This window comes from Prionailurus bengalensis, chromosome D2, assembly GCF_016509475.1.
Source record: "Prionailurus bengalensis isolate Pbe53 chromosome D2, Fcat_Pben_1.1_paternal_pri, whole genome shotgun sequence".
NCBI classification, from domain to species: Eukaryota; Metazoa; Chordata; class Mammalia; order Carnivora; family Felidae; genus Prionailurus; species Prionailurus bengalensis.
In genome coordinates this window covers 39117825-39144599 of record NC_057351.1, presented here as the reverse complement: position 1 = coordinate 39144599, position 26775 = coordinate 39117825, and the positions used below count along the sequence as shown (strand labels likewise).

Sequence of the window (26775 nt, the reverse complement as noted above, 5' to 3'; positions counted from 1 at the left end):
ACCAACTCCCCAACCTCCATCCCCAAATCTCCCAGTCTTTGCAGATGTGTTCTGTGTGTGTTGGGGCTTCTGACACTCGGCCAAGTGGTCTAGGACTCGACCTAAGCCTTTATTTCCTGCTTGTGCAGAGACTTAAGATCAGCCAGAGGTGAGCGCTGAGAGCCTTCTCGAGTCTTTCCTAGGCATGCATTCAGCTCTGGGCATATGCGTGCCCTTCCAGATTGCCAGGGACTCATGGTGCTCTTGGAAACCGTTATCCCCCAAAGTATTTCATGCCCAGCCTTTCTTCCCCAAACTCTTCAATTTGTCTCCTATTTGCCCCTACTGTTATCCCTTCCTCCAGGCATCAATGGCTAATACATTTGCCTTCAAATGTCCCCCAGAGTTGCCGCCTCCCCCCCTCCCACCCACCTCCACCAAATTAGGTGAAATAAAAGCAAGTCATTTGAGCCGGTTGCTTTCAGGGAGCAACCAGACGGATCAAAATATCCATAGTTCTTGAGGACAACAAGATCCATTCTGTTCCCCCCAGTGCTAAGAACTTACAAGGACTGTGGGATATTGTTTCTGAGGCTGCTGCTGAGCTAGGGGGGTGTGGGGGATAGGGGCGGGGTAAGTGAACACGCAACAAAACCCTCTAACGGAGCCTTTTTTTCTCAAGCATTTGGTTGCTGCAGACTTTCATTTAGTTTCCAGAGTTTGAATAAAGTTGATTCTGACTGTTCTCATCACCTTATTTGTTGCTTTTGTGGGGGAGGAACACTTCTAGAGGCCCCTACTCTACCATTTTTGCTGACTACATTGAAGTTTAAGAAACTCTGATCTAGTCTTTCATTTTACAAAGGCACAACAAAGGCCCAAAGCAGGGACACATGACTTTTCTAGGATCACAGAGCAAATCAGCAGCTGATCTGAGATCGGGACAAGATACTTGACTCTCAGAGTGGTACTCTTTCTGCTTCAGGATGTCCAACTCTTACTGTTAGAAGGAACGAGGTTCAGAGTGGACACCCGTGTTGGGCCAAGGCTAGCTTTCCAGGGAATGGGGGCTGAGGGTAAGAGCCCCTTGTAAAGCTGAGGGCTTCAGTGATTGAATCTTTTATGGCGAGGGTCCCTGTAAGGGGCCAGGCAGAAGACTGAGCAACATGGCCAGAGAGAGCTTTCAGGTTTGATGGGGTGAAAATTTAAGCTGTTATCTGCCCGGCGAAGACATTGGTGATGATTTAGCTTGGTTTCTTGTTTCCAGGTCTGACTCCACTTCCATCAGCCAGGGCAGGGAGGAACTGGCAGCAGAAATAAGGGGCCAAGTCCTAAGCTAGAGCTGTAGCCCTTTGCCAAAGCAAGAGGAAGGACACAGCACGGTCACCCAGCGGTCACTGCTCGTGGGCATCTGTAGAGGGCCAGCCTGCAGATCCCTCTTGCCCCATCTTCCATCACCTGACTGAACTCCAAACACAGCCTTCCTCGAGCTCACCTGCCCTGTGTGTGACCCAGCACCTCCAGGCTCAGAAGTTCTGTCTCAGCTCAGGAGCGTTTAGATCAGCATCAGAATGACAAGGCAAGCAGGAGGCAGGAGCGGTTTCCTGGCCCCCAGGCCTGCTCAGATCTGTGAGGTTGGGGCCCAGGGACCTGCATTTTGACAAGCGCCTCAGATAATCCTCATATGCGCTGGGGTTTGAGAACCACCACTTTAGGACCATTTCTCCACCCGCAAAGTAAGCTCCTTTATTCAGCCTAATATACAGCAGGGAGGATTTCTTCAATTGTGCACCTAAAACAAGTGACCCCCTTGCCTCACCCTCGCCGTGCTCCTGCCCCCAACCGTGTTCCTTCCGATGCCCCACAGCTGCAGAGAATTCACTCAGGGCTGAAATTCACCGGGTATCTCACCCTCTGGTAGCTCTTCTGGAAGTGACATTAGATGCGTGGCAATGAACTGGCCTCGACCACCATTTCCAGGGGGCAGAAAAAGACCCAGGGTAGCCCTCTCCCAGAAAGATGGCCTGTAAGGTTGAATGTCTCCCTCCCCATCTTCTTTGTCCTGGGCGTAATCAACGCAGTTAATAACCTCCTGTCGACCTTGGAAGGCAGTAAATGCCTTTGCCCCTGAAGCGAGCTCACCGAGGAGGTCATGCAGCCCTCCAGCCCATACTTATTATGGGTTGGGTTCCACGGGCGTGACCAAGAGGGCAGCCTGAGGGACAGGAAGGTAGAGAGAAACCAAGACCAGGATGAAGGCAGGTGGTCCCCAAGTGTGTGGACCAGGGAGGGGTCTCAAACTCCGACACCTACAGGGCCAAACAGGTAACATGCAGTGGGGTGTGGTGGGGCTGGTGGCAAAACAGAGAGCGCTGTGCTCCAAGGGGGCAGCTGCAGCCTGGCTCCAGCAGCTCCTGGTCTGCAGGGTTGCCAGAGCTGGGTTTTTCCAGGGAAGCCAGCATTGTGTATTTTTACAAAACGTAAAACCTCTCGATACCTCAATGTTGGCAATAAATTCGAATGTCTGAAAAGACGCTTTGGGGACCAAAGTAAATGCGTGTACAGTCAGGTACTGCCTGCTGGGCACCAGGCTACAACCTTTGGTGCAGACAACAGGGCAAAGTAATGTCACCGGGACACTTACCGTCACCTTGGAGGGGGCTGGATGCAGGCCCTGGCAGGGCTCAGGAGGCCGCCGGGGTCAGCCTGAGTTCACAGTCATGTCGGGCCAATCAGTCCATCCCACCAGGCAGGGCCCCCCTGGCACCCGAGGGCAAGGGGCCTTCCCTAGGGGGGCAGCACCTGCACCGGGCATGCTGGGCCTTGTTCAAGAGGCCACGGGCATGGAAACAGGGGGAAAGGAGTGAAGAGCAGGACCTAAAATCGATATTCCAGGGCCCACAGGGACTTCTCTGGCTGGGGAGTGGGTCTAGGGGGAACAGGCTGGGATCTAGCTCATGGCTGCCCCATGCCCCTTGGGCCGTCCTCTCCTCTCTTCTATGTCCAGGGGAGACTGAGGGGTCGGGTGGTATTCCCAGGCAGACGTCTACTCCAGGGACAAGGCCTCCCTGGACCCTGCCAGGGCCCAGCTGGCTTGATCTCCCACCTCAGTCCCTGAATTCTCTCCTTTCTAAATTCCAACAGAGGTCAGAAAGGGAGTGAGTGGAGACCCCTGGCAAGGCAAGCTCCAGGCTTCTGGAGAGAACAATGATGTCTAGAAACTGTGACCCTTCTAGACTCACCCTCTAACACTACTGACCAAGGGGCCAAAGGCCCACCAGGACCACAGCCACAAGCACCTCTCAGACCGAAGGGTCCCCGAAGGGAGGCGCCAGTCTTGTGCCTCTCTGGGTTGTCCCTACCCTCCTCTCCGGCGCCTGGCCGTGAGGACTGCCCCAGGAGTCCCACACACACCCTCTTGCCCGTGCTTCTTCCTCAGGACCCGGATGAAGGACCACACTCTTCTACCTTGTCCTCAGTGCACTACACCACACCCGTATTTGACCAAACTCCACACATCACTTCAGCAGCTGGGTCCTGAGCACGGATGTCGGGAACCTCCCTTCTCGTTCCTTACAAGCCGGGGCTCCATAAATTACCCACGCTCAGGATTTCCTGAGCATGTTTCTACTTAAAGTCATATACACTTGCACTGGCTATTAAGGCCGAAACCCAGAGCTGCAGGCAGAATCGGGAGGCAGGAGAAAACAAGCTGGCACCAGGGAAAACATTTCCAAAATGTTCCAGAGCTGGCTGACTTTAATTTAGAAAGTTTTTGGCTATTGACATCCAGGTTTAAGGCACATTCACGTAATTTACACGAAGCCCTGTCACTGGCAGGGAGCTGGCCGTGTCCTCATGGCTTCGCACAGAAGAAGGAACAGATTGAGTTTCTGGCCTTTTTCTTCTTCTTCTTCTTCTTCTTTTTTTTTTTTTTTTCCTTTTCTAAGAAAACTCTAAGGAGTGGGTTTGGCAATGACAAAGCTGATGACACATTCTCACCAGATGCAAAGATTACTGTCAAAGGTCTTCCCTTTTACTCCTTACCGAGGACACGGTGCTCCCCAGCCAGCCTCTCTGACCCGAAACGTGCACGCAGCACAGACCTGTATGCATCTGTCTGGCAGGGACTATTATAAAAAAAGATGCCTCCAAATAAAAATGAAAAATTACAGGACTAATATGAAGCCAAGAGTCTCAGCCACAAGCAAAAGGGGATGACTGCATGAGTCGAGAAATAAAACACGTACTTCAGCAGCAAGCGGCCGTGAGGGCTGGGGAGGGGAAGGCACCCTGAGGGAGGGAGGGACCCAGGTCCTTCAGCTCGAGCATGATATACGGAGCAGGAGAGGTGGCGGAGGATGGGCCAAGGCTCTACGGACGGACGGGCGGCACTGGGGCACCTGGGGGGCTACTCTGTGGATTTGTTAGAAACAGATGGACATTCTCTTGACCTTTTCCTGGCATCGCTGTTGCCCGCAGGCGGACAGAAGGGAGCCACCAGTCACAGCTCAATCGTTGCCGCCACAGATCTTCAGCAGAATCTTCTGGTAATCCCCTGAAGTGTCTCCCTGATCACAGAAACAAGGAAAACATCAGCTGAGGGAGCTGTGGCCCAGTTTCGGCCTCCTATCTTCTGATTTTCTTCTGCCCTGAGCGCTTTTACAGAGAGGCAGGCCCCACGGGGGAAATTCCCCATCACGTGGGTCCCGCGGCGGGAGCGGCTCACTCGTACTCTGCGTCACTGGCGACCCAAACCCAGTGTGGTGCGGTTCGGCTTCCCCAAACCCCCACTGAAAAAAAACCGAGCTGCACTCACCCCAGTGATCAAAGTCGTAATTTGAAAAATAAATACACAAAAATTATAAAAAGCTCCCCCCAAGCCCCTAACTCTGAGCTAACTCGTGGTGGTCTCTCCCCAGTGCAGTGTCATCGTGCTAAATTGAGACTGCCCCTGATGCGGCACTAACTGTGCTCTGGAAGAGTAATCTCCTGTGGCAGGAGCGTCCGCTGCTATTATTCGGGCATCCCAGCTCGGGGGCGCCTGGGTGGCTTAGTCGGTTAAGCGTCCAACAACTCAGGTTATGATCTCACGGTTATAAGCTCAGGTTATGATCTCACGGTTCGTGAGCTCGAGCCCCACATCAGGTTCTCTGCTGTCAGCTCAGAACCCACTCTGGATCCTCTGTCCCCCGTTCTATCTACCCTCCCTCACTCGCATGTGTGCACTCTCTCTCTCTCTCTCTCAAAAATAAATATTAAAGAAAGAAATTAAGAAAATATGCAGAACACAGTTAGCTAACTTCCTTTTTTTTTTTAAAAAGAGTTTTATTGATTTATTTTAAATAATTTTATTTATTTTAAACTAATTTATTTTTTAAGTAAGTTCTATGCCCCAGATGGGGCTTGAACTCACGACCCTAAGATCAAGAGTCGCATGCTCTACTGACTGAGCCAGCCAGGTGCCCTTCACTTAGCTAACTTCTCATCATTTCCTTCTACCGTTTCTTTCCTCAGGGGTGAGGCCTATGGCATCTTCCAGTAGCCCACGGGCACACAAGACCCACTCTGTGAATAATTACTAATCCTCTGCTATCAACATCATCATTTTTATAGCCAGGAAATGGAGATTAGCTGTTCTCCGCGACAGGCCCAACATCAAATTTGAGGGAGTGTGAAATCAGAACCTGGTTGTGGTGACTTTGCTTTCAAGGCTCATGTGAGTTCAGAATTTAATGATCAGACCGCCCCCCCCCAACCCCCGCCCCACCCCCTGCCACCAACAGGAATGCATTTTGTCAGACCAGCCCTGGAACACCGTGACAAGAGTAGCTAGCGTTTCTTAGACATGTCACATGTCATGACGTGCTTTATAGGGGCTGTCTCAATCAAGGCTCCCCGAACTCCTGGGGGGAACTGTAATTATCCCCATCCTGGGGATGATGGAAGTGGGGTTCAAGGAGGGTGAGGAACCTGCTTGAGGTCACACAGTTAGCAAGTGGAAGAGCTGGGCTAGACTCCAGTCTGACGAGGCACCGCGTTCCTGCCCCAGGGCAAGGGGCACCCTCGGGACCGGGACCCTCATGGATGAAGGACGGCTGAGTGGAACGACTGTGACCCCGGGGCCCTGTTCTCAAGTGCCTTCTTATGCTGCCCCTGCCATGAGGCTGGGTGAAGGAAGTACTTGTCAGTGGGCTGAGCTCCAGGGAGCCTCGGGATGGGAGTCCTCACTGACGGGTCAGGGTCACAGGGTCACCAAGCACCCAGGTGGGGAGGCCCTGCGTTTTCTCACACACCGGTGTTTGCGCTCCCCCTCTTTCCACTTACTGAGCAGCCGGTGTGCTGGAGGCTGGGGAGATAGGGACGGGGCGCCACGCAAGGTCAAGGCCCAGCCTGCCCTCGGGAGCTTACAACAGTCTGGGGGCAACCGGACAAAGAAGCAAAAGCTGAAGAGGGCCAAGTACGCAGCCCACAGGCCAGATGCCCGTGCACGGCGGAGGCCAGAGTTCTGAGCGGGGAGGTATAGGAACGATGCGGGTGACCAGGGAGGTCCACAAGCATCCATCCCCCAGAGGGCCCTTACCGCAATGTCGTGGTACAGCGACTTGCCGTACAGCCGTTTATACTCCATTCTGATGTCCAGGAGGTCAATCTCACTGCGAGACACCATGATGCGAATCAGGGTCCGGTCCTTCGTCCCCGCTCCCTGGAAAGAGTCCACCAAAGGCGTGAGCAGTGGGCATCCTTACTGTCCCACGCTCCCGCTGTGGGCCCTCTGTCCTCTTAGCTGAGGGGTGGCTCTCCTCGGGCCCCAGTCATGGGAGGGGCTGAAACTCCCCCACCCAGACCCCTGCATGTGGGAGGCACATACCCTCATGGCCTTGTTGAGCCTTTCAGCAAAGAAGGCTGGGGTATTCTTGAGACATTTCACTAGAAGAGAGAAACAGCATAACTCAATCTGCAGAAAACTCTCAGTCCGAGGGGCCTCAGAGAGAGCGAGTGTCCTTCCAGGAGGCCGCACGTGATGCCCGTCACTGCATCCACCTTCCTCTCCCCATTTCTCCTCCAGGCTCAATTATCTGTGATCTTGGCTCCGGCTCTTTGGGATAGAATCACGCAGGGCCTAGAAACCAACCTCAGCCTCCCTCCTGGCAACCCATGTGGTGAAAGGAGCCATGTAGGGAAGAAACATGGCTGGTGACGGGGAACCGCGTTCCTGCTCCAGTGCGAGGGGCAGCCTTGGGACTGGGACCCTCACGGAGAAAGGACGGCTGAGTGGAATGTCTGTCTCCTTAGAGACCTCAGGCCACGATCCTTACATCAGAGAGGACGTGCCAGGAAACGAGGAGCCAAAGATGGGCAGACTGCTACGTCCCCACAGGGTACAGGGAGGTCACAAGGGCTATGCAGCTGGGGCCCAAGCCCTGACGGTGGGCAGAAGTGAGCCCACCGGGCCCTGCCCTGAGGGGCACGGCCCCGCACTGTTCCGGGAGCTAAGCCAGCTTTCCTTAGCAAGGGCCTGTTTTGCTGTTGCAAGTAAAAATCTTTCCACGTGTTTCCATCACCGACATCTGACAACTGCCTGCAGGGATGTATTTTTAGAGGGAACTTGGCAGGATGTGAGTCATCTTCCTCCGGGAGAGGAGCTGGCTGCCCTCCCGCGAGTGCCCGCGCACCGCGGCTCCCTTCCCCGGAGCTGCGCCCGAGACACAAACAAGGCACCTCGGGGGCAGCGGGAGGGGCGGTGCGGCAGTGAGCGGGGAGCGGTCTCGTTTCCCACCAAGGAGGCCCAGGATTCAGCATCTTGGATCACGTGGTTCGCTAGCTACCCCTCAAGCAGAGAGCGGTGAGCACCCTGAAACCGACAGCGCCGGCGACCCCAAGACACCGACCCACGGCCAGCATGCCCTGCTCCAGGTCCCCGGACATCTCCCGGCAGATGCTCTTCTCAATGTCTCGACCCGTCATCCGCTGATACTCGTTGAAAACTAGCGGAAAGAGAGGGAACAAGTTACGGACTGAATTCTGTCCCCCGAAATCCACATGGTGGAGTCCTAACCGCCGGTGCGCCTCAGAACGTAACTGTATTTGCAATGCAGACTTTAGAGAGGTGGTTGAGTTAAATGAGGCCCTTACCGGGGCGCCTGGGTGGCTCAGTCGGTTAAGCGTCCGACTTTGGCTCAGGTCATGATCTCTCAGTTCAAGGGTTCAAGCCCCGCGTCAGGCTCCGTGCTGACAGCTCGGAGCCTGGAGCCTGCTTCGGATTCTGTGTCTCCCTCTCTTTCTGCCCCTCCCCAGCTTGCACTCTGTCAAGAGTGCACTCTCTCTCTCTCTCAAAAATAAATAACATTAAAACAGAATTAAAAAAAAATTGAGGCCCTTAGTGTGGGCCCTAATCCGATCTGACTGGTGTCCTTATAAGAAGAGATTTGGACACACGAGGAAACACCAGGGACGTCCACACAGAGAAAAGGTCGTTTCAGAACACTCCAAGAAGCTGGCCATCTGCAAGCCAAGGAGAGGCCTCCGAGGCTGACACCTTGATCTTGGACTTCCAGCCTCCAGAACGGTGGGAAAGTAACTACCTGTTGCTTAAGTCACTCGGTCTGTGGTAGTTTGTTGTGGCATCTGGATCAAACTGACACAGGACACACGGTAAGGAGGCCACCCCGCCTCGCCAGAGCCCGCCTTCTCCCCTCTGCCTGCAGCACCCCACGTGGCCCCACTGACCGTGCCCACCCAGCTCTCGAGTTGGGCAGGGTCTTCACCCCACGAGACGTGTGCCCCCAACTCCCGCCTGCTCATGTGATCCCCTCACCAGACTGCTTTCCCAATCACACCTTACTCCCCCACCCAGGACCCCTCCACACACACCAGCAGAATATTTGCTCTCTTCCCAAATCCTTTCCCGTCTCCAGGCGGACTACATGTGCTAACTCCTATCCGGCCCACACAGCCTGCGCTAGGACAGGCCCAGAACCCACGGGAACAGGACCCTAGGTTCCTAGAGAGGCAGATGGCACAGTAGCGACTTAAGTCCTAACTCTGGCTCTGACCCCGGAGATTAATCCTCGCTTCCCCTGCCCGGGTCTCCCTTTCTATCCCTGCTCCCTAACCTTTGGGCATTTGCCCCTCTGTGTCGTGAATTCTGCTGTACCTGTATTGGTCTTCGTTACTTCCTATTTTCTTCAGATCAGCTCCTCTTTTTCCCCTAAGTAATAATATTTTTGAAACCACGGGTTTGATGTACTACTTATGTATTCTATACGCATTGAAATAAATAAAGACCAAGATGGAAATCTGTTCCCTCATGCGCCGTGACAGCGCAGTGGAGGGATTAAGAAGTGCTCTGGAGCCAGGGCCCAAGTTCGGACCTGAGCTCTGCCACGTGACCGGCTGGGTGGCCTAACTTCCCACCGGCCCCGCACCGCCCCGTGGCTTCTCCCCCATCTGTACCAAGGGGAGAACACCAGCACCTGCTGAATGCAGTACAGCCTAGGGCACGTACGGAACGGGTGCCTGCGTTTTCACTCGGGCTCCCACCGTGCCGCTGAGCGTGGCTGTCATTCCCAGTCCTCACCGCCTCACATACTAGCCTTTCCGACACAGCTGGCCTCTGGGACTCCCCTCCCCTGGGTGTTCCTTCATAGCCAGCTGTGATGGCCATGGCCCTGTCCTCCGCTGGTTTCTCTCCAGATCCCCTCCAGAGGGAACCTCTTGCGGTCCCAAAGCCTCAAGCACCGATGACCCACTCAGAGCTCCCAAGCTTCCATCTGGAGTGTAGGCGTCTCCTGACCTCCAGAATCCTAAACCCAGTGGTCCACCTGGAATCTCTGGACAGAGGCTCCTGACTTCTTTCCCTCCTAAAGCCTGTTCCGCCCACAGCTTCCCGATCTCGGGGGAGAGGCAGGCACTCTGCTCCTCCTCCAGCCACCCTCCATGCTTTGCTTCTCTCACACCCCACGTCCAAGCGTCAGCAAACAGGGCCAGAATCTGCCCCTCCCCGCCCCGCCCCTGCCACCCGGTCCGGGCCACCAGCCTCCTGGCTGCTCTGCCACTGAACCCTCCACCCTTGACGACACAACAGCCAGTGAACACGCAAAATCTAAGTTAAATCACCTCCCTCCTCCACTCTGAGCCCTCCAGGCCCTCTGGCTTTACTCAGAATGAAAACCCAAGTCCGTGCAGTTGTCCCCAGGCCTGTCCACCACTCTGATCTCGTCTCCTCTGGCTCTCACTCATGCCACCCGCCCCAGCCTCAATGACCCCCTTTGCTGGGAGCCCCCCTGCTCAGGGCCTTTGCACCTGCAACTCTGTCATGTTTTCATTTTTTAAACAAGCTTTATTTATTTTGAGAGAGAGAGAGAGAGAGAGACGGCAAAAGTGGGGAAGAGGCAGAGAGACAGAAAGAATTTCAAGTAGGCTTCGCAATGTCAGCACATAGCCTGATGTGGGGCTTGAACCCATCAACTGAACTGTGAGATCATGACCTGAGCCGAAACCAAAGTCATTCGCTCAACTGACTGAGCCACCCAGGCGCCCTTGCTCTGTCATGCTTTTAACTCAAATGTCATTACCTCAGCAAGGACCACCCCAAGCACCATCCCTGACCCCTGTACCATTTTCTATCCCCGTTTCCAACTTTATTGTTCATTTCTAAAGGATTTGCCATCTGGCACAGACTTTATTTCATTTTTGTTTACTGCCAGAATGCGAGCCTCAGGACAGCAGAGATTTCATGGTGCTGTTCCCTACCGCTTCCCCACACCTCCTCCTTGGCCTGGTACATGGCAGGAGCTTGGCTTATAAGTGCTGAGTGAAGGAGTAAATAAATGCTACTTTTGTACAATGTACGATTGTTCTGCTTATGTTTTTATGCAGGCGCCGGATAACTTGGAACAGGTGCTCTTGAGGGCTGTCTGAATTCTAATTTCCATGTTCTGGTGTAGAAAGACACCAGCCCACAGGAGGCTGCCATTCCTCTCACCTCTTCCTTTGCTTTCCTCCAGAACCAGATGCACGCAGAAACTCGGGAAACCCACCAATAAGATCTTTTAAATCACCACCAGGGGGCTCCTTTAAGGTGGAGTAAAGCTCCAGGCAGAGTAGGATTGCCCAGTGTTCCTGCAAGCTGTCTCCCTATCACATCTTGTCTGCTCTTATCTATCTGGCCCCAGGGAGGCCTGGGACTGCCTTACCTGCCACCAGGTGGGCCCGGCTCCGGGAGCACAGAATTGCGTTGAACTTGGATTCATCTGTCCCCAGGCGGTTCTCCCCAGCTGCATACAGCTCCTAGACAGATGGGAAAATGGCCAGGCAACGCAGGCCTCACCCCAGAGACCAGGCCCAGGCCACCTAGGACAGCCCTGCAGGCCCAGAGGGGAAAGAAATGGGAGCACACCCTGGCCGTGCTCCCTTCACCGTGTGGAACTAGACACCATTCACACATCCTCTCGCTGGCAACACAGAGGATTCTGAGGCAGGGTAGTGGGAGGGGCGGGGCACAGGAATGGGACACCCTGGACCAGGAGAACCGGGGCCGACTGGGGCCAGGACAGGCAAGGAACAGCTTTAACCCAAGCAAGGGAGTAGCAGCACAGGGGCAAAACAGAATGAGGGCCGGGCTACCAACTTGCGGCGGGACTCTAGGCAGGCCACCGGCCCGCTCAGAGCCTCACTTCCTCATCTTTAAAGTGTGAAGGTCAGATTAGATCCAGGGTCACAAACTTGAAAGCCCAAAGGGGTCAGCTGGGTAATTGAAATGAGAGAAACGGGCCAGTTGTCAGGCTAGGGGGTGGCGGGGACTGAGGCCAACCACGGGGAGGGGCGATCGCTTCTCAGCACCTGCTGTGCACTTTAATAGAGAAGCTAGGCTCAGAGCCGCCAGAAATCCAGATTTCTATGTAAAATTTCCCAGCCTTTATAAGCAGTTTCCCTATCTATAAGGGGGAACACACGAAACAATAAATATTATGACAACTGATAGACTCCAACCGTGGATGTGGGATTTCATGTGATAGGTGTAGGTGCTTTCCCTGCGTTTCACTGTGGGTACCATGATGTTTGCAAACGGGCAGAATTTGCACTTGCCTGTTAAATCCTTGAAAGTTTGAGCCCAAAATATTTGCCAACTTGCAACCCAGTACCAGGTGCCCCCTAGGCCCCAGGTAGTGGCTCTTGGACCTAAAGGCACCGAGAGCCAGGAGAGGAGGGCAGCCACCAGGGGCCTGGAGATCCCATGGGTCAAGGTGAGGCAGGAGCAGGTCTACAACTACGAAGACAGAAAAGCAGGCACAGAACCAAGAAACGGAGGCAACTTCTGCCTCAGCTAGGGAATGGACTATCTAGGAAACAAGAAAACAGGAATAGGAAAATTCCCACTGGGATAAGAGCCAGAGCCTGGGAGCTTGGGGGTGCCCAGCCCTATGTCCAGAAATGGGAACGGATGTCGCAAGCCAAGGAAATGTTAGGGTAGGCCCTGCAGGAGGGCATCTGGGATGCTGTCTGGGCACAGGGAACAAGCCAGGAGTTTGGGCCCTTATCCGGTCTCTGCCTCCGGGTTTCTCTGGGCACAAGGCTCAACCTTTTTGAGGTTCAGTTTCCCTATGTGGAAGGAAATGGGCCAGAGCAGACGAGCAGCTGCCGTCTAGCCCTAAAAAGCGGGCCCTCCACAGAGGTCGCCTTCAATCTGGCAGACAGCAGAGGTGAGGTGACCACTGGCAGCTTCTGGTGGGCGCCGGGCTGGGGGTGGCAGGAGTGATGAAAGGGGAGAGGCGAAGCCAGCTCTGTCTCTCCAGCCAGCACTGCTGTGGTCTGAGCTCATTAGGGGGAAACCCAAACTCCCCTAGAGAGGCACTCAACGCCTGGACAAAGAGGCGCAGCGAGAGACCTTCGCCTTTTGGCCGCAATCATACCAGGCTGGGGAAAAGGGCAGAATTCTCAGGCTGCACAACGAATGTGACAGCTGGCTCCTAGGCTCAGACCTTCAAAAGCATTATGAGGCAAGTGTAAAGTCTGCCCATTTGCAAACATAATGATATATGCAACCAAACACAGGAAGAGGACCAGGTCACATGACATCCTGCACCCATAACTAACCTACCAAGTCTTGCAATACTTACTATCTCTCGGGTTGGCTCTGAGAAGGGATCAGAAAGGGGGGGCGGGTAGAGGGGGAAGGATAAAGATAGAGAGGCGGCTGGAGCCCAAGCCCGGAGTCGCTCAAGGTCACACGGCTGATAAGCAGCAGAGCCCATCTGCCCATCCCAGAGCTCCTCCCTCCAGCAGCAAAAAAGTGGGGGGAAGGGGAGGGCGCCTGTGTGGCTCAGTCGGTTAAGCACCTGGCTCTTGGTTTCTGCTCAGTCATGATCTCACGGTTCGTGAGTACAAGCCCCGCTTCGGGCTCTGTGCTGAGTGCGGAGCCTGCTTGGGATTCCCTATCTCCCCCGCCCCCCTCCCCGCCTGCCCCTCCTGTGTGTTCTCTCTCTCTCAAAATAAATAAACTCAAAAACAAAAAGAAATAAAGTGGGGGGGGGCACACCCCGACGCAGGAAGCCCAGGAGGGGCCCTGGCCAGCACACCCACCTGGGCGTCTCTCTGGACGAGCGACATGTCCACACTGGTGCTTTCATCCCGGTTTCCCTGAAAGGAAGCAGGACGTGTGGTCAAGTCTCCACCCTGCGGTTGTGTACCTGCTCCATCCCCAAGCCCTCTCCTTGCTGCTCACAGGTCCACCCCGCTCCGCTCTGAGCCCCGAGCTCTGTCGCGGGAAAGGTACCTGAGACAGAGAGATGAGGAGCCGCTGGAAGTGCCCTGACGTGTCGCTTCGGATGGCCTCCTCCAGGGTCTTTTTGAATTCTGAAAGGGAGACACAGAGAAGGCCCCCCCCCTGCAGCCGCAGTCGCCAGCCGGCACTGGCAGGAGAAGGGCGCGGGTGCGAGGAGAGAGGTGTCTACACGGCCCTTCAGGGACACAAGGGGCTGTGACCTCCAGGCCCGCCTGGCCTGGCCCAGACCACACCCAAGAAGTTCTCCCCCTCATCCCTCCCCTACCTCAGTCACCTGCCCCGTGAACAGCAGGCAGGGGCGGGTCTTGGATCAAAGCCCCATGTGTTGGGGGAGGCAGAAGATGAGGTGGTAAGAAGGCCAGGAAAGTTTAAGAGGCCACGGGAAAGGGTGTGGCCGGGGCCCAGAGAGCACAGGAGTGTGCGGAGGGCGGGTGCCAGCCTAACCTGTTTTGTAGGCTCTGCTTAATTCCCGGATGTGCTCGTTGTTGCGGGAAGCAAAGATCTCGATCAGACAGGCTTCGTCGGTGCCAGCCCCCTGAGGTGGCAGACAACACAAACCACAGGCTTGTCACCGCTCCCTCACCAGCATCCAGGGAAGGAGCCAGTGCCCTATGCCCCACGGCATGAATCCCAGAAGCAGCGGCCGCCAACACAGCCACACGCCCCTGCTTGGCTGCTGAGGCCCCAGGCCCAGAAAAGTACCACATAGTGACAGCGACATGGTGATGGAGCACAGATCACATGAAGGGCCACCCCACTGCACCACCAGGAAACTGAGCAGAGAGGTGTAGTGACTTCTCCAAGGCCACACGGTGAATGGGTGGGGGGGGGGTTGAGATGCAGACCTAGATCTGTTTTTATTCCAAGTTCAGCCAATGAACGAGACGAGAAAACAACTGAAAAACGGGTATAAAGCAAGAGCAGACATGTGGACAAATGTGAGTCCCAGACTGGACTGTGGAGAATCTAAAGACATCTAGAAGAGGCAGCAACGAGGGCGAGAGAGATGACCAACCACGCCAGGGACAGGGAGAGAGCCGAGGACACGGTCAGCATCCTGGCTCCTAGGCTGGCTTGAATCTTGGTCTGCTGCTTATTAGCTGTGTGACCATGGGCACCTTCCTTAACCTCTCTGGGCCTCAGGTTCCTCACGCATCAAATGGGAACAACGCTAACACCTAACTCCTGGGAAGTCATGGGGATTAAATGAGCTACGCGTGTAAAGCACTTAGAAGGTGCCAGTCACGGGAAGTACACCACAGGGTTAGCTATTTTCATGATTACCACTGCTGTTAGATTACTTGGAGCTTACAAAGAGCTTCGGTTAGCTACCATGCCCGGCCCTCACCACACGCCACAAGAAAGAACATCCACATTCCCGTTTTACAGATGCTCAAAGACACATAGCTTGTCAAGGCCAGACGACCCCAAATCTGTGTTGTTTCCTATACTCAACAATTGCCTCCACCTCACGCAGCTGGCTGGGGGGGCAGGGGCTGGGCTGAGGTCTGGGCTGCCATCCCCAACTGCCTCCCGACACGTCTCTAGAAGCGGGCATGTCTGAGGATTTCGGCAGGGTCCTCTCTCCCTCCGGGCTCCGTCCTGAATTCTCTGCCTCTCCTCTTGGGGGCAGGAAAAGTCTTTCTGCCTATCAGGCCCTCTGAAAAATGATGGATTCCTTCTGGAGCCCCTGTTCAATTCACAAGGGTGTCCTCCTTCTGTGGGAGCCGCCTCCTCCCCATCCACTGGACTGGGGGCAGATATTAACCCTAACTAGGTCAGTCAGAATCTGACTCTATGTGAAATTTGGACCGAGGGACAGCTTGTCTCTTCTGTGGCTGAATCTCATAGGTAAATGGAGTGGGGTCAACAGGGGTCCTCTGCCCCAGCAGATGAAGAAAGAAGAGGACACTCAGGAAGCAGCAAAGACCAGAGAAATCCTGCCTGGGTCCCTGCCCTCTGCTAATAACAGAGTCCTAAATGAATAAGGATGGCACCACCCAGGGCCTCACATCCCTCTTCCTATCACGGTGTCACCAGCTTCCTCTACAACCCAGCTGCCACCATGCTTTTCAGATGGAGAGACCCGGATGCTCCCCGATGATGAATGATACCTGTGCTGCCTCCCGGAGAAGTCACGAGAACTTGGGCTCCAACCTGAGAGGGTCCAGGAGCCACACTCACAACAGCGGCTAATGAACGGGTTAAGCCACACCATGCAGGCCAGGGAAAGGCCTGGCCTTTGCACGTCCATGCGTGCAAGTGGACACACACGTGAACATGCACACGTACATACCTTGATGGCATCCTTGATCTCATAAACGTCAAAGAGGACCGGGGTCTTCATTAGAGCCAAGATTGTCCTCTCGAAGTTTCCTGACAGTTCAGATTTCAGATCTTTGATCAAATCCTGGTCGAATATTCAAACAAACAAACAGACCGATCTTGAGAATCCACAGGTCTGGGGACCAGCGGCATCTGCGTCAGAGAAGCCAAATCTCAGCCAGCCCAGACCTGCGGAGCCGGGGCCTCCACGTGAGCCAGCTTCCCAGGGGACCCAGGCACAGTCAAGCTGCAGAAGCACAGGGCTAGGACACCAGCCTGTTCAATTCAGCCAGTGTTTACCTAAGATTCGAAAGCCCAGAAGTTCAAAGCACGTCCCACTGCATTTGTTCAGAGCTGAAAGCCTTTTCCTTCAAAGCTCGTCTGTCAGCTACACCTCCTGGGGCGGTCGTGATGAGGGCAGGGACTAGCAGCCTGGGTCTCCAGGAGGGAAAACAGGCCAGGTGGGAGCGGAAGGGCAATGACTTGTCCGCAGTCTCTGTGAGTCATGGCAGAGCCAGGGCTAGAACCCGGATCTCCAGGCGCCTCTCATCAAGCCTCACCCTCTGGCCTTTGAGATTTCCCCCTCAGAGTATCCTTCCGCTCTAGAAAATGCCATGAGCCGAGAGGCCACCACTGGGCGGGCAGCAGGAAGCGCCCTAATGGGCCTTACTGCCCATCCAGGAGATCGAGACTCGCTTGGCACCAAGGAAAAGCAAGGGTGAGTAGGGCTGTGCTGGAGGGCACGCCTCAGTCCGGCGGGGAGCAGGCCTCCCTCTGCCCCGAAGTCCCCCTCACCTTCCCGTAAGCGGTCTTGAAGGACAGGAGGATCTGCTGCCGCTGCTTGTTGGAGCGACTCCCCAGGCAGTCGATGATGGCCTGCTCGTCAGTCCCTGGGGGAAGAAGAGGTAGGTGTGGGCAGGGCTGCAGTCGTGGGGCCACCTGGCCTGGGCCCTCCAATTCTCCTGGACGTCGCAACCGCACCCCCGTGTCCTCCTCCTCTCCTGCCACCACTGGGACCAGGTTCCCTCTTCCCGGCAACCCCGCAGGGGGCCCGGCGAGCCAGGGGCCGTGAGGATGTCGCCCACCGGGGGTTTCTCACCGAAGCCTTTCATAGCCTTCCGCAGAACCTCAGCATCTCGCAAGGGGTCAAAGCCAGGAGCATCTGTGATGGTGCCTCGGTTTCCAAACTGCTCGGACAAACAGACTTAGGTAAGATGGCGTATCTCCCAAACGCAAGACTTCCCCAGCCCAGACTCTGGAAGTGCCCTGACCACCACAAGTTGGGGTGCCCGAAGGAGCCTGCGACCAATAATTGCGTGGGCCTACGGCGATCATTTCGTGTCCTCGTGTTCTGGTACTGAGCTTTCTGCCTGGCTCCTGCGGCTAGGAGCCCCGCTCTAGCTGAGTCCTGATGCTGAAAATCTGCCCTCTGCCCAGGTTCTGCAGGACTGGGCCTGGGTTCCCGATGAAGGGGGAGGCCCCGGGAGCAGGGGCCACTGGCCTCTTCTTGATAACTCACTGCCACAGTGCACGTGAGCATATATTTGGGTCTTCCTGACAGGGTCTGGGTGGTCCGTGCAGCACAGCACCTCTGTGCAAATGAGAAAATGCAGGTGCCCAGCCTTCGCGATGGTACACCCAGCCCCGCCACCTCCTGGGCTAGTGCTGATTTCCAGGCTCTGTGACCCGCCTGCCGGACTTCTTCCTCATGCTAACAGCTGTACTCCCGGCAAGCAAATTTTCCTGCCTAAATGGTCTCTTGGTGGACTACCTCCTGTGGCCAGTACAACGCCGGTTTTAACAGAATTAAGGAGAGAAGCTCCGAGAAGGGACGAGGGGGAAGGCACAGGGAGGACAGAGAGTAGGGCGGGAGTAGGGGATTGTGGGGGCAGGGAAGACAGAGACCCTCAGTCTAAAAATAGTAGTCCAGCACTATGCTTGGTTGGTTTGGCCACGTAACCATGACAATGAATTCTAGGCCCTGCAAACATGAAATGCTCTCCAAAATGAGCCCAGAGCAGTCCCGAAGGAACCGCCAACACCCTTCCCTCGCCAAGGGAGGTTTTAAGAATCCTCTAAACCCAGCCTGAGAGGCACCTCAGGGGACTAAAGGCTAAGCGCTGTTGGGCACAAAGCCTTGAGGCCAGTGGCCTGGCAGCTCGTACAAAACACAGAGCCCGGGCAGTAAATGACAAAGGAGTGACGAGAACCCCAGGACATGCAGATCCAACTCGCACATGGAACATCTAACCGAACTGGGAGAAACAGGCCGGCTCCCTCAGGTCTTTTCAGAGCACAAACCAGGGGTGGGGGGTTTGAGAGAACGCAACACCCTGTTAAAACAAGATGTTATGGGTGGAGGACCGAGCCCTTATCTGGCCCCTGCGCCCTCCCTGGCCTTGCCGGTGGAAGACACTATGCCACATGTCGCGGGCCTTTGGGGCCCAGGCCTGGGCAAAGGGCAGTGCAGGGCGGGCACTCACCTGGGCTGGAGGCACGGCAGGGGTGACGGTCCCAGACCCCAGGTATCCTGGGTAGCTTGGCACTGGCTGCTGCTGCTGCCCAGGAGGCGGCATCGGCGGCTGCCCGGGGTAGGTCATTGGTGGCTGTCCAGGGTAGGGCCCTGGGGGCTGCTGTCCAGGGGGCGGCATGGGCTGGCCTGGCACAGGGGCCCCTGGGTAGGGCGGATATGAAGGCATCCCGGAGGGCGCGTTTCCTCCAGGGGGCGGATACATTCCATATGGAGGAACAGGCTGCTGGGCAGACGGGGGCTGCCCGAAACCCCCAGGGGGGATGGGAGGGTAACCACCCCCGGGGGCCCCAGGGTACAGATTTGGCACGTTGGCTCCTCCAAATGTCCCGGACATGTTGGATGCCTGAAAGTCCACAAAGCAAGCCTAAGATCAATGGCCGTCCCTGATGAGCACGGCCACACCCGTGCATCTGTCCTTCCCTGCCCTGAGCTCAGAGTCCGAGCACCAGCGATTTCTTAGCGAGGCCCAACCCGACCACCCAGGTTGAAACTACTGTCCCCCGGCCCCCTATCTGCACTCCTGACCCCTCATCTGCCGTCGTGCCCAAGGCACCCATATTTGCTCTAAAAACACACAGTTTACTTATGGCGACGGTCTTCCCAGTAGGTTCGTACTTCAGGGTCGAGGTTTCTGTTTGTTGTATTCACGTATCCCCAGCGTCTAGAACAAGCCCGGCACAGGTGAGACTGCATGCCGACTGCACTGTTTACGCTGTGCCAGCAGTTGTTTTTAGCTTATAAAATGCATTATTTTACAAGCCAAGTAACAATAAAAGGAGCATGTCCGGGGGCACCTGGGAGGCTCAACCGGTTAAGCATCAGACTCTTGATTTTGGCTCAGGTCATGATCTCATGGTTGAAGCCCCACACACTGACAGCGTGTGCAGCCCGCTTGGGGTTCTCTCTCTGGCCCTCCCCCTATCTCTCTCAAAATAAATAAACTTTAAAGAAAAAAAAAGAGGTGCGCAATACATATTCTATGAAGGCACCACCCCCACCCAGTTCAGAGCGGAAGGGGACTTGAGAGACCATGCGGCCCTTCCCCTCATTTTATGGATGGTAAAATCAAGATGCACAGGGACGGTGAACCGGAGGGAGGCCTCACGGAAACCCTTCGTTCTCAGATGCAGTTCTGGACTCGGTGCCTGCCCATAGGTATGCACACACACAGACACCTCTGAAGCCACCAAAGCCAGCAGTCTTTGTCCCTCCGGCCATGCAGGTGTGGCCCCCAGGGGCAGCCCCAGCAGGAGGGCTGGACTCACCATTCCCGAGAGGTAGTCCTGGTTGAACTGCCCTGCGTAGTTGGCCATGTTATCCAGCCCGATGGGGGGCATGTTGGGCGGGGGGTAGCCAGCACCTCCCCAGGCACCGCCACCTGAAAGCAACACTGAGCCCTTTAGCACCCTGCTGGCACCCCCAACAGGGAAAGGCAAAGCATCAAGCTCTCAGGGGTGGGGGGAGATCAAAGCAGGGCCTTGGGGACAGCACAACAGACCTCACGGAAAACACTCAGGCGAGAGAGTTGAACCCAATCCCACTGCCAGAAGAAGAGAAGAGAGGGACCCCCACCTCCTTCCGAGGAAGGTGGGGTTCAGCAAACACTCCCAGGACCTCTGTGGGATATTATTAAGGAGGTAGGAGAGCCAAGGGCAGACCTGCCCTCCTGGGCTCACCATCATGGAACAGGAATACAGACATAAAAAAAAAAAACACAACAACAGGTCCTTGGGGATGCTGTGCTGAGCCCATGACAGCGGTGAGCTCAGAGAGCACGGAGAATCCACAATGAAGCAACAGCATGGCAGGGAGGGGTGAATGTCCTGCTGACCGGGTTGTTTGCGATCATAAGTCCGTGAAGGGCAGGGAGAGCAGGATGGGAGGGTGGAGGGAGACAGGGTTGGGTCACAGAAAACACAGACACCCATCCCTACAAGGGGGGCCGTTGGGGGAGAGCCGTAAAAACGCCCAGCTCTGAACCCAGAGGGACTGGGTGTGTGCCCTGGGGCAAGGGACTCAGCCCCTCTAGTTCAGCTTCCTCAGCTGACAAGTAGGGATAATAATTCATTTGTGTCACACTGCTGTGAGCAGGACTAAGACCTAAATGCCCATGCAGGGCTCCCATGCTGCAGCAGGTGCCGGGACAAGGGGCGTGGCAGCTAGCATCATGGTGCGGGCCGCTGGCCTGTTATATGCCTTCCTGACTAGGGCTCCGGGACACTGAGGACAGACCCTGCTGGGAATCACCTCCTCTCAGTGCTGCTCAGTGTGGCAGAGGTGGCAGGGGTAAGACACAAGGGCAGGATCCCTACTGGGGAGAGGACCATAAGGCCAGTGCCGGCAGACCCAGGCCGTGTCTCATTCAAGAGGGAAATGGCCCCGCTCAACTCGATATGCCACACAACAGTGGCCAAGCCACCTCCCTGCTCCAGGCCCGTTCTCCACCTGTCAGATGGCAGGGTGGGCTCAGGAGGCCTGCAGGAGCCACAGGTGCTCAGACTCAAGGACCTCGGCTCTGGGGAAATGAATGTGCCTGGTGGTCTTGTGGGGGCGAGGGGCAGTGCAGCTCAGGCAACCTCAGGATGACCAGCCTGGAATGATCCCCTCTCCCCCTCATCTCAGGAGACCTCGTTTCCTCCCCTACCATGGGGCCCAGTCTCATTTCAGGAACCTAGGAGGGGCTGGGGCCAGAGGAGCCAACTTCTAAGTGTGAAGAGAGGTGTTGGAGCTGGGGCCGGGTTCTGACGGCCTGACCACTGGTGCAGCCCCATTGCTATCAGGCTGTGCACAGCATCTGGCAGCTGCAGGAGGCCCATCTGACCCTTAGTGACTGCCTCCTCTTCCTCCCTTGGCAGGAGGGACCCTGCCGCTGCACAACCACGTGTTTGAGCCCGGGGTAGGAGAAGTGACAAGGGGCAATGGTCACCTAACAGTGCTTTGGAGGACACGGTGCCACAGGCTTTACCTGGCTACCTCATTAGTATCTGGGATAGCCCAGTGAGGAGAGATACTTGAAACCACTTGCAAAGGAGAAGACTGAGAAAATGGAGTCTCTGAGAAAAGAAGGCATTTATTTGCCTGCTGTTATCAGCTAATAACGCAAGAAACTGGGTCTCGGCTTTGTCCCGGCTTTCCAGAAGTGCTTCCAATCCAGGCCTTTCGTGGCCCCTGGGTCCAGGATTTTCTCCAACCCCTCCCCACCTGGCTGAGCCCTTGGGGTAGTGAGGAAATGACTGGAAAGCACCATTCCTCTCTCCCTCTCCACTCCTGGACGTTGGGCAGACAGGGCATTCATTCCCTTCCCCGCCGGCCCCGACCCTCTTACCTGGTGCAGCCGGTGGGTAGCCACCTCCGGGCGGGGGATAACCTGGGTAGCTCATGGTTCGATCTGAAGGGGAAGAGGAAGAAACCAGGCTCAGGCTCTGCCGGGAACCGCCACCAGCCTTCCCGACAACGGGGACACCCACAAGCCAGGCCCCTGCAGGAGGAGGGGCCGCCTCGGGCGTGACCTGGGCCAGCCCAGCTCACCTTCTACTTGCTGGGTGGGCCCCCAGCTAGAACAGGGAAGCAAGGGTAGACCCATGCCTGCGCCCACACCCATGACAGGCTTCACCACGCACCAGTGGCTGCATTTCCTGGCAAACCCCTTTCTCCCACGCTTCGCTCCCACCTCGGCCGACACAGGATGCTGCACGTGGGGAGCTGTTCTCTGACCTCAGGGGCGAGCGCGCACTGCCTCGTTCTCAGGGGTCTGGGTCTATTTGTCTTTGTTTTCCAGTGTCTTCATCACCATCCAGCCAGAGGCCCTGTCCCCTGAGCCCGACCGACAGACCCCAAGCTATCCACGGTGGCCTCCGAAGTGCATCTGCCCCAAGCTACATTTTTCATTCTCCAACCTCTGGTTCCTCAGGCACAGGAATGTGGCACGGAATCATCATTTCTAGCAACCAGACACCTCAGGACAGCTCATCTGACCCAGGATCTGGAGTGAGGGCGAGTGAGGCAGTTGGGAGCCCAGAAAGGGTAAGTGTCTTGCAGATCAGGAGTAGGGAAGGGGAAAGGCCGGGGACCCAGGACGCTTGCCTGTTGGTGGCCGGTAGGATACCTGCTCTCACTAAGTCCCTCTATATACAGATCCCTCTGCCTGCGCCACGCCACTTGAACTGCCCAGGAGGGACACAGACCTGCTGTGACCCAGACCACTCAGACTGTCACGCAACCTCCTTCCTCTTGCTCACTGGCGGCTGCCATGGTTTGCAGAGGCACTCAATGACAGGTGGGAGTGGCAGGAAACCCGTAGGCCCCCTCAACAGTCATACCTGCTGACCCCCGGTGACCGCCTTCTCCCTGTACATTGGGCCCCAGCCTAGTTCTCAAACTGCAGCGTGTGAATCCCCGAGGGGCTTTTTAAACACGTTGCGGGGCCCTGCCGCAGTTTGGGTCAGCAGAACCAGAATCTGCATTTCTAACTAATTCCCAGGTGACGCTGCTGGTGCAGGGAGCCCACTCCGAGAACCACTGCTCTAGATGCCATCGTCCACCCACAAGATTCTAGTTGCCCTTCATAGCTCCTTTGGAGATCTGTGCATGTTGTTGTCAAGGAGGCTGACGGGCTTCCTTAAGGTGCCACTCACTGGTCTCCACAGGGCCCACAGGAATGATGGACGTGGGATGTGTCAGCAGGGGCAACTGTAGGCAGAGCAGCAGGAGGCCAGATGATGGCCTGGTGACCTTGGAGAGAGCTAGAATTGGCCACGAGCAGAATGGGCCAAAGACCCTTCCCCTTGCACACTGTGGTGAGGTAGGTGGTTGAGGGTCCCAGTGGTGCTGCCCTTGGTCTGTCTCATCCCCCCCCCGTGGCTGGCTGAGCCGTCAGCATAAAGTCCTCCCAGGTCCTGCCCTAGGCTGACCCTTCTGACAGAATCCCCAGACCCTGCTGATGAGGAGAGCCTGGAAATCTGAATGATGGATGAACCAGGAACCTTCTGATGGGAGGAAGAGGAAGCACCCTGCACGAGGTCAGTGTGAGCTGCAGTTGTGTTCCAGACACCCTTCTCTCTGGAGACCACCATTAAGCAGAAGCTTTGGGCACCAAAGACCCTTCCATGCCCTTCTCGTCTCCTCCCAGAAGACTGAGCCCAAAAGGCCCATCTGTAGCCAGGAAGGGAAAAACAAACAAACAAACAAAACAAAACCACGAACAACTAAAAGCTGGATACTACCCTGTTTCCACACATCAAAATTAATTTCAGCTAGAGATTTCAATATGAGAGGTGGCCCCAAGCCCCAAAGACATAAAAATAAGTTCTGCACAATAAGGAACAAATAAGGAAAACAGCAAAAAGACAAGAGAAATGAAAAATTTAAGAAAATTGTTTTGTGATTTAAAAAAACAAACAAACCCAACAACCACTAGAGGAACTCAAATGATGTGAACAGGCCATTCTAGAAAAGCAACTGAAGGTGCTCACCCATGCTAATACCCTAGGAGAGCTGCCAATTACAAACACAGAGATGTCAGAACATAACACATCGAGTTCTGACCCAGAAACTCACCTTATAGAAATCAATTTCCCAGGCACACAGACACCTGTGTGAAATAACACAGACGTGGATCTCACTGGAGCATTCTGTTGCAACAACAAACCCCTAAATAACCATCTGCAACGGGCTGGTTAAGTTCATCAGAACAGATCCATACAGTAAATACGCTGTAGCTATTTTTAGAATTAGCTAGTCCTACGTGTGGGGATAGGTAATGGTCACCGTTATTAATCAAGGTGAAAATGGTGTATACACTAAGCTAACATCTTTTTTTTATATATATAATTTATTTTCAAACTGGTTTCCATATAACACCCAGTGCTCATCCCAACAGGTGCCCTCCTCAATGCCCATCACCCACTTTCCCCTCCCTCCCACCCCCATCAACCCTCAGTTTATTCTCAGTATTTAAGAGTCTCCTATGGTTTGCCTCCTTCCCTCTCTGTAACTTTTTTCCCCCCTTCCCCTCCCCCATGGTCTTCTGTGAAGTTTCTCAGGACCCACATATGAGTGAAACCATATGGTATCTGTCTTTCTCTGCCTGACTTATTTCACTTAGCATAATACTCCCCAGTTCCATCCACGTTGCTACAAAAGGCCAGATTTCATTCTTTCTCATTGCCAAGTAGTATTCCATTGTATATATAAACCACATCTTATCCATTTGTCAGTTGATGGACATTTAGGCTCTTTCCATCATTTGGCTATTGTAAGCTAACATCTTTAAAAAAAATGTAAACATACAAACTCAGTGGTGTATATGTATACACACACACACACACACACACACACACACACACACACACACCATCCCTGGAATGATAAACAAGAAACTTGGTAACCCCGGTTGCCTTTGGAAGGGAAAACCGGGAATAGAAATGAAGCTTACGGTTTATATTTACACTTTTTTTGCCACATACATGTATTGCCTATTAAAAAAACAGCTTTAAAAAAGGCCTGATTCAGGTGTGGATTTCTGAGCTCACTTGAGGCCATGGCTGTCCTTCCAAGATTTAAATAACTCACACAGGGTCTATTCAGCCCCAGGCAGCCTGGCTCAGAGCCTGGGGTTAGCAGTATTACATAAATGTACCAGGGGACCCAGACCCAGAAGATCCACTAGTGTGTCCCCGCCCAGGGCAGGACCACAGGGCAGCCTCAGGCTGCTCCCAGCGTGATGGCACTCATTCCCAGGAGGGCTTTGCAGACTTCCCAGCAAGAGTCTAAATTTGTCCCCTGTCAGTAAGCCGGGTCTAAACCCATGACCGGGGAGCAGGCTTTCGTCCCTGGGTCTTCCCCTCCCCTTGTGAGTCCACCTCCAGTCCACGCCCTCTCCTGCAAGCAGCCTCATGTCCCCACCACTTCCGGTCTGCAACTCACTCCCTTCTCTGTCGCGGAGCCCTCTTCAGAAGCAAAGGCCCCAGTTGTGGTCCCCCAAGAGTACAGGACAGGACAGGACCACCGCCTCCCTCTTCCCTGCCTCTTTGGGGGGTACATTGAGAGACAGTTCTGGACAAGGAGACCTGATGCGGATTCCTGTTAAACTCCCAATCATTCAGCCTGCTGCTCAGCCTGCTGATGTGCAGACATTCCGATATCAAACATCTTCATGCTCAGTTTTGTTTTATAGCCGCTGATTTGGTAAGCATGACATCTGCTTTCTTCCAAGTAACTGGGAGGAAAGGGCCAAGGACCACATTCTTGAACTGTCACTGCCAACCACACGCCAGCCCCACAACAGCAGGTGCAGCCACTCAGCCGGCTATCCGGCCCCCAACTCTACCACAACACCACACACGAGTCCCCATCAACTTCATGATGGTTTAAAGAGGGCCTGCGTCAAGTGAGGATTCTAACACACGGCCCATGCCTAGAGTCCTCTGGTTTGCCTGCCTAATAATCCCCAGGAGAAGGGCGACGGCAGCTGGATGACCTAGGGCACCCTTGGGGTGCACCATCCCTGCCCCCAGTGCCTACCCAGCCAGGAGGCTGCTGGGATCCAACTCTCTGACTCACAGTGCCCACATGCTTTCCCCTTTGTGAACATTAAGAAATCTGCTCATCGTCCAGTCTTTGTGTAACTTTGAGCCACCACCGGGGGTGCCTGGGTGGCTTGTGGCTCAGTCGGTTAAGCGTCCAGCTTCGGCTCAGGACATGATCTCAGTTCGTAGTTCGAGCCCCGCATTGGGCTGTCTGCTGTCAGTGCAGAGCCTGCTTCGGATCCTTTGTCTCACTCTCTCTCTCAAAAATAAGTAAACATTTTTTTTTTTTTTTTTTTTAAAGAGGCCACCACCAGGGCCTGCTGTACTCGGTGGAGGTGCTCCCGGCACCCCGGGGCTGCCATATCCCCGCTCGGAGGTGAGCTCAGGCAGGGCTGCTAGGGGCTCCTCACCGTCCTCTCCCAGTGCCTGACTAGCCCTCGTTCTCCACCGCAGAGGCGAACACAGTGAGCTACAACCTAGCAGATCTGCTTTCTCTTTGGCATCCACAAGTATGGCATCTTCCGCACTTCCTACTTCTGTCCTTCAGCAAAGGAGAAAGGTGCCCGGGGAGGAATGCTTCACATTGCTGATGCAAGTCTCACAGACTGGGGCATATCCCCCATCCT

The 26775-nt window shown here is 55.1% G+C and overlaps 1 protein-coding gene across 3 annotated transcripts in view; it reads right to left on the bottom strand.

Moving 5' to 3' along the window:
• Positions 1 to 3705: 3705 nt before the first annotated feature.
• The window catches only part of ANXA11 (annexin A11), a 44465-nt gene continuing 21395 nt past the window's right edge, over positions 3706 to 26775 (bottom strand). For 2 of the 3 annotated variants that reach the window (XM_043596707.1, XM_043596709.1), the window contains exons 2-15: positions 21949 to 22011; positions 19889 to 20001; positions 18574 to 18966; positions 17190 to 17277; positions 16886 to 16980; positions 16062 to 16175; positions 14210 to 14300; positions 13757 to 13836; positions 13564 to 13620; positions 11178 to 11271; positions 7872 to 7967; positions 6851 to 6909; positions 6563 to 6685; positions 3706 to 4550 (exon numbers count right to left, since the gene is read on the bottom strand). In XM_043596707.1, the coding sequence (XP_043452642.1) occupies positions 4491 to 4550; positions 6563 to 6685; positions 6851 to 6909; positions 7872 to 7967; positions 11178 to 11271; positions 13564 to 13620; positions 13757 to 13836; positions 14210 to 14300; positions 16062 to 16175; positions 16886 to 16980; positions 17190 to 17277; positions 18574 to 18966; positions 19889 to 20001; positions 21949 to 22003 (1518 nt within the window). In that variant the 5' untranslated portion in view covers positions 22004 to 22011 and the 3' untranslated portion in view covers positions 3706 to 4490. Of the gene's footprint in view, positions 4551 to 6562; positions 6686 to 6850; positions 6910 to 7871; positions 7968 to 11177; positions 11272 to 13563; positions 13621 to 13756; positions 13837 to 14209; positions 14301 to 16061; positions 16176 to 16885; positions 16981 to 17189; positions 17278 to 18573; positions 18967 to 19888; positions 20002 to 21948; positions 22012 to 24179; positions 24214 to 26775 lie in introns of all 3 variants that reach the window. The other variant, XM_043596708.1, reaches the window with a different exon arrangement.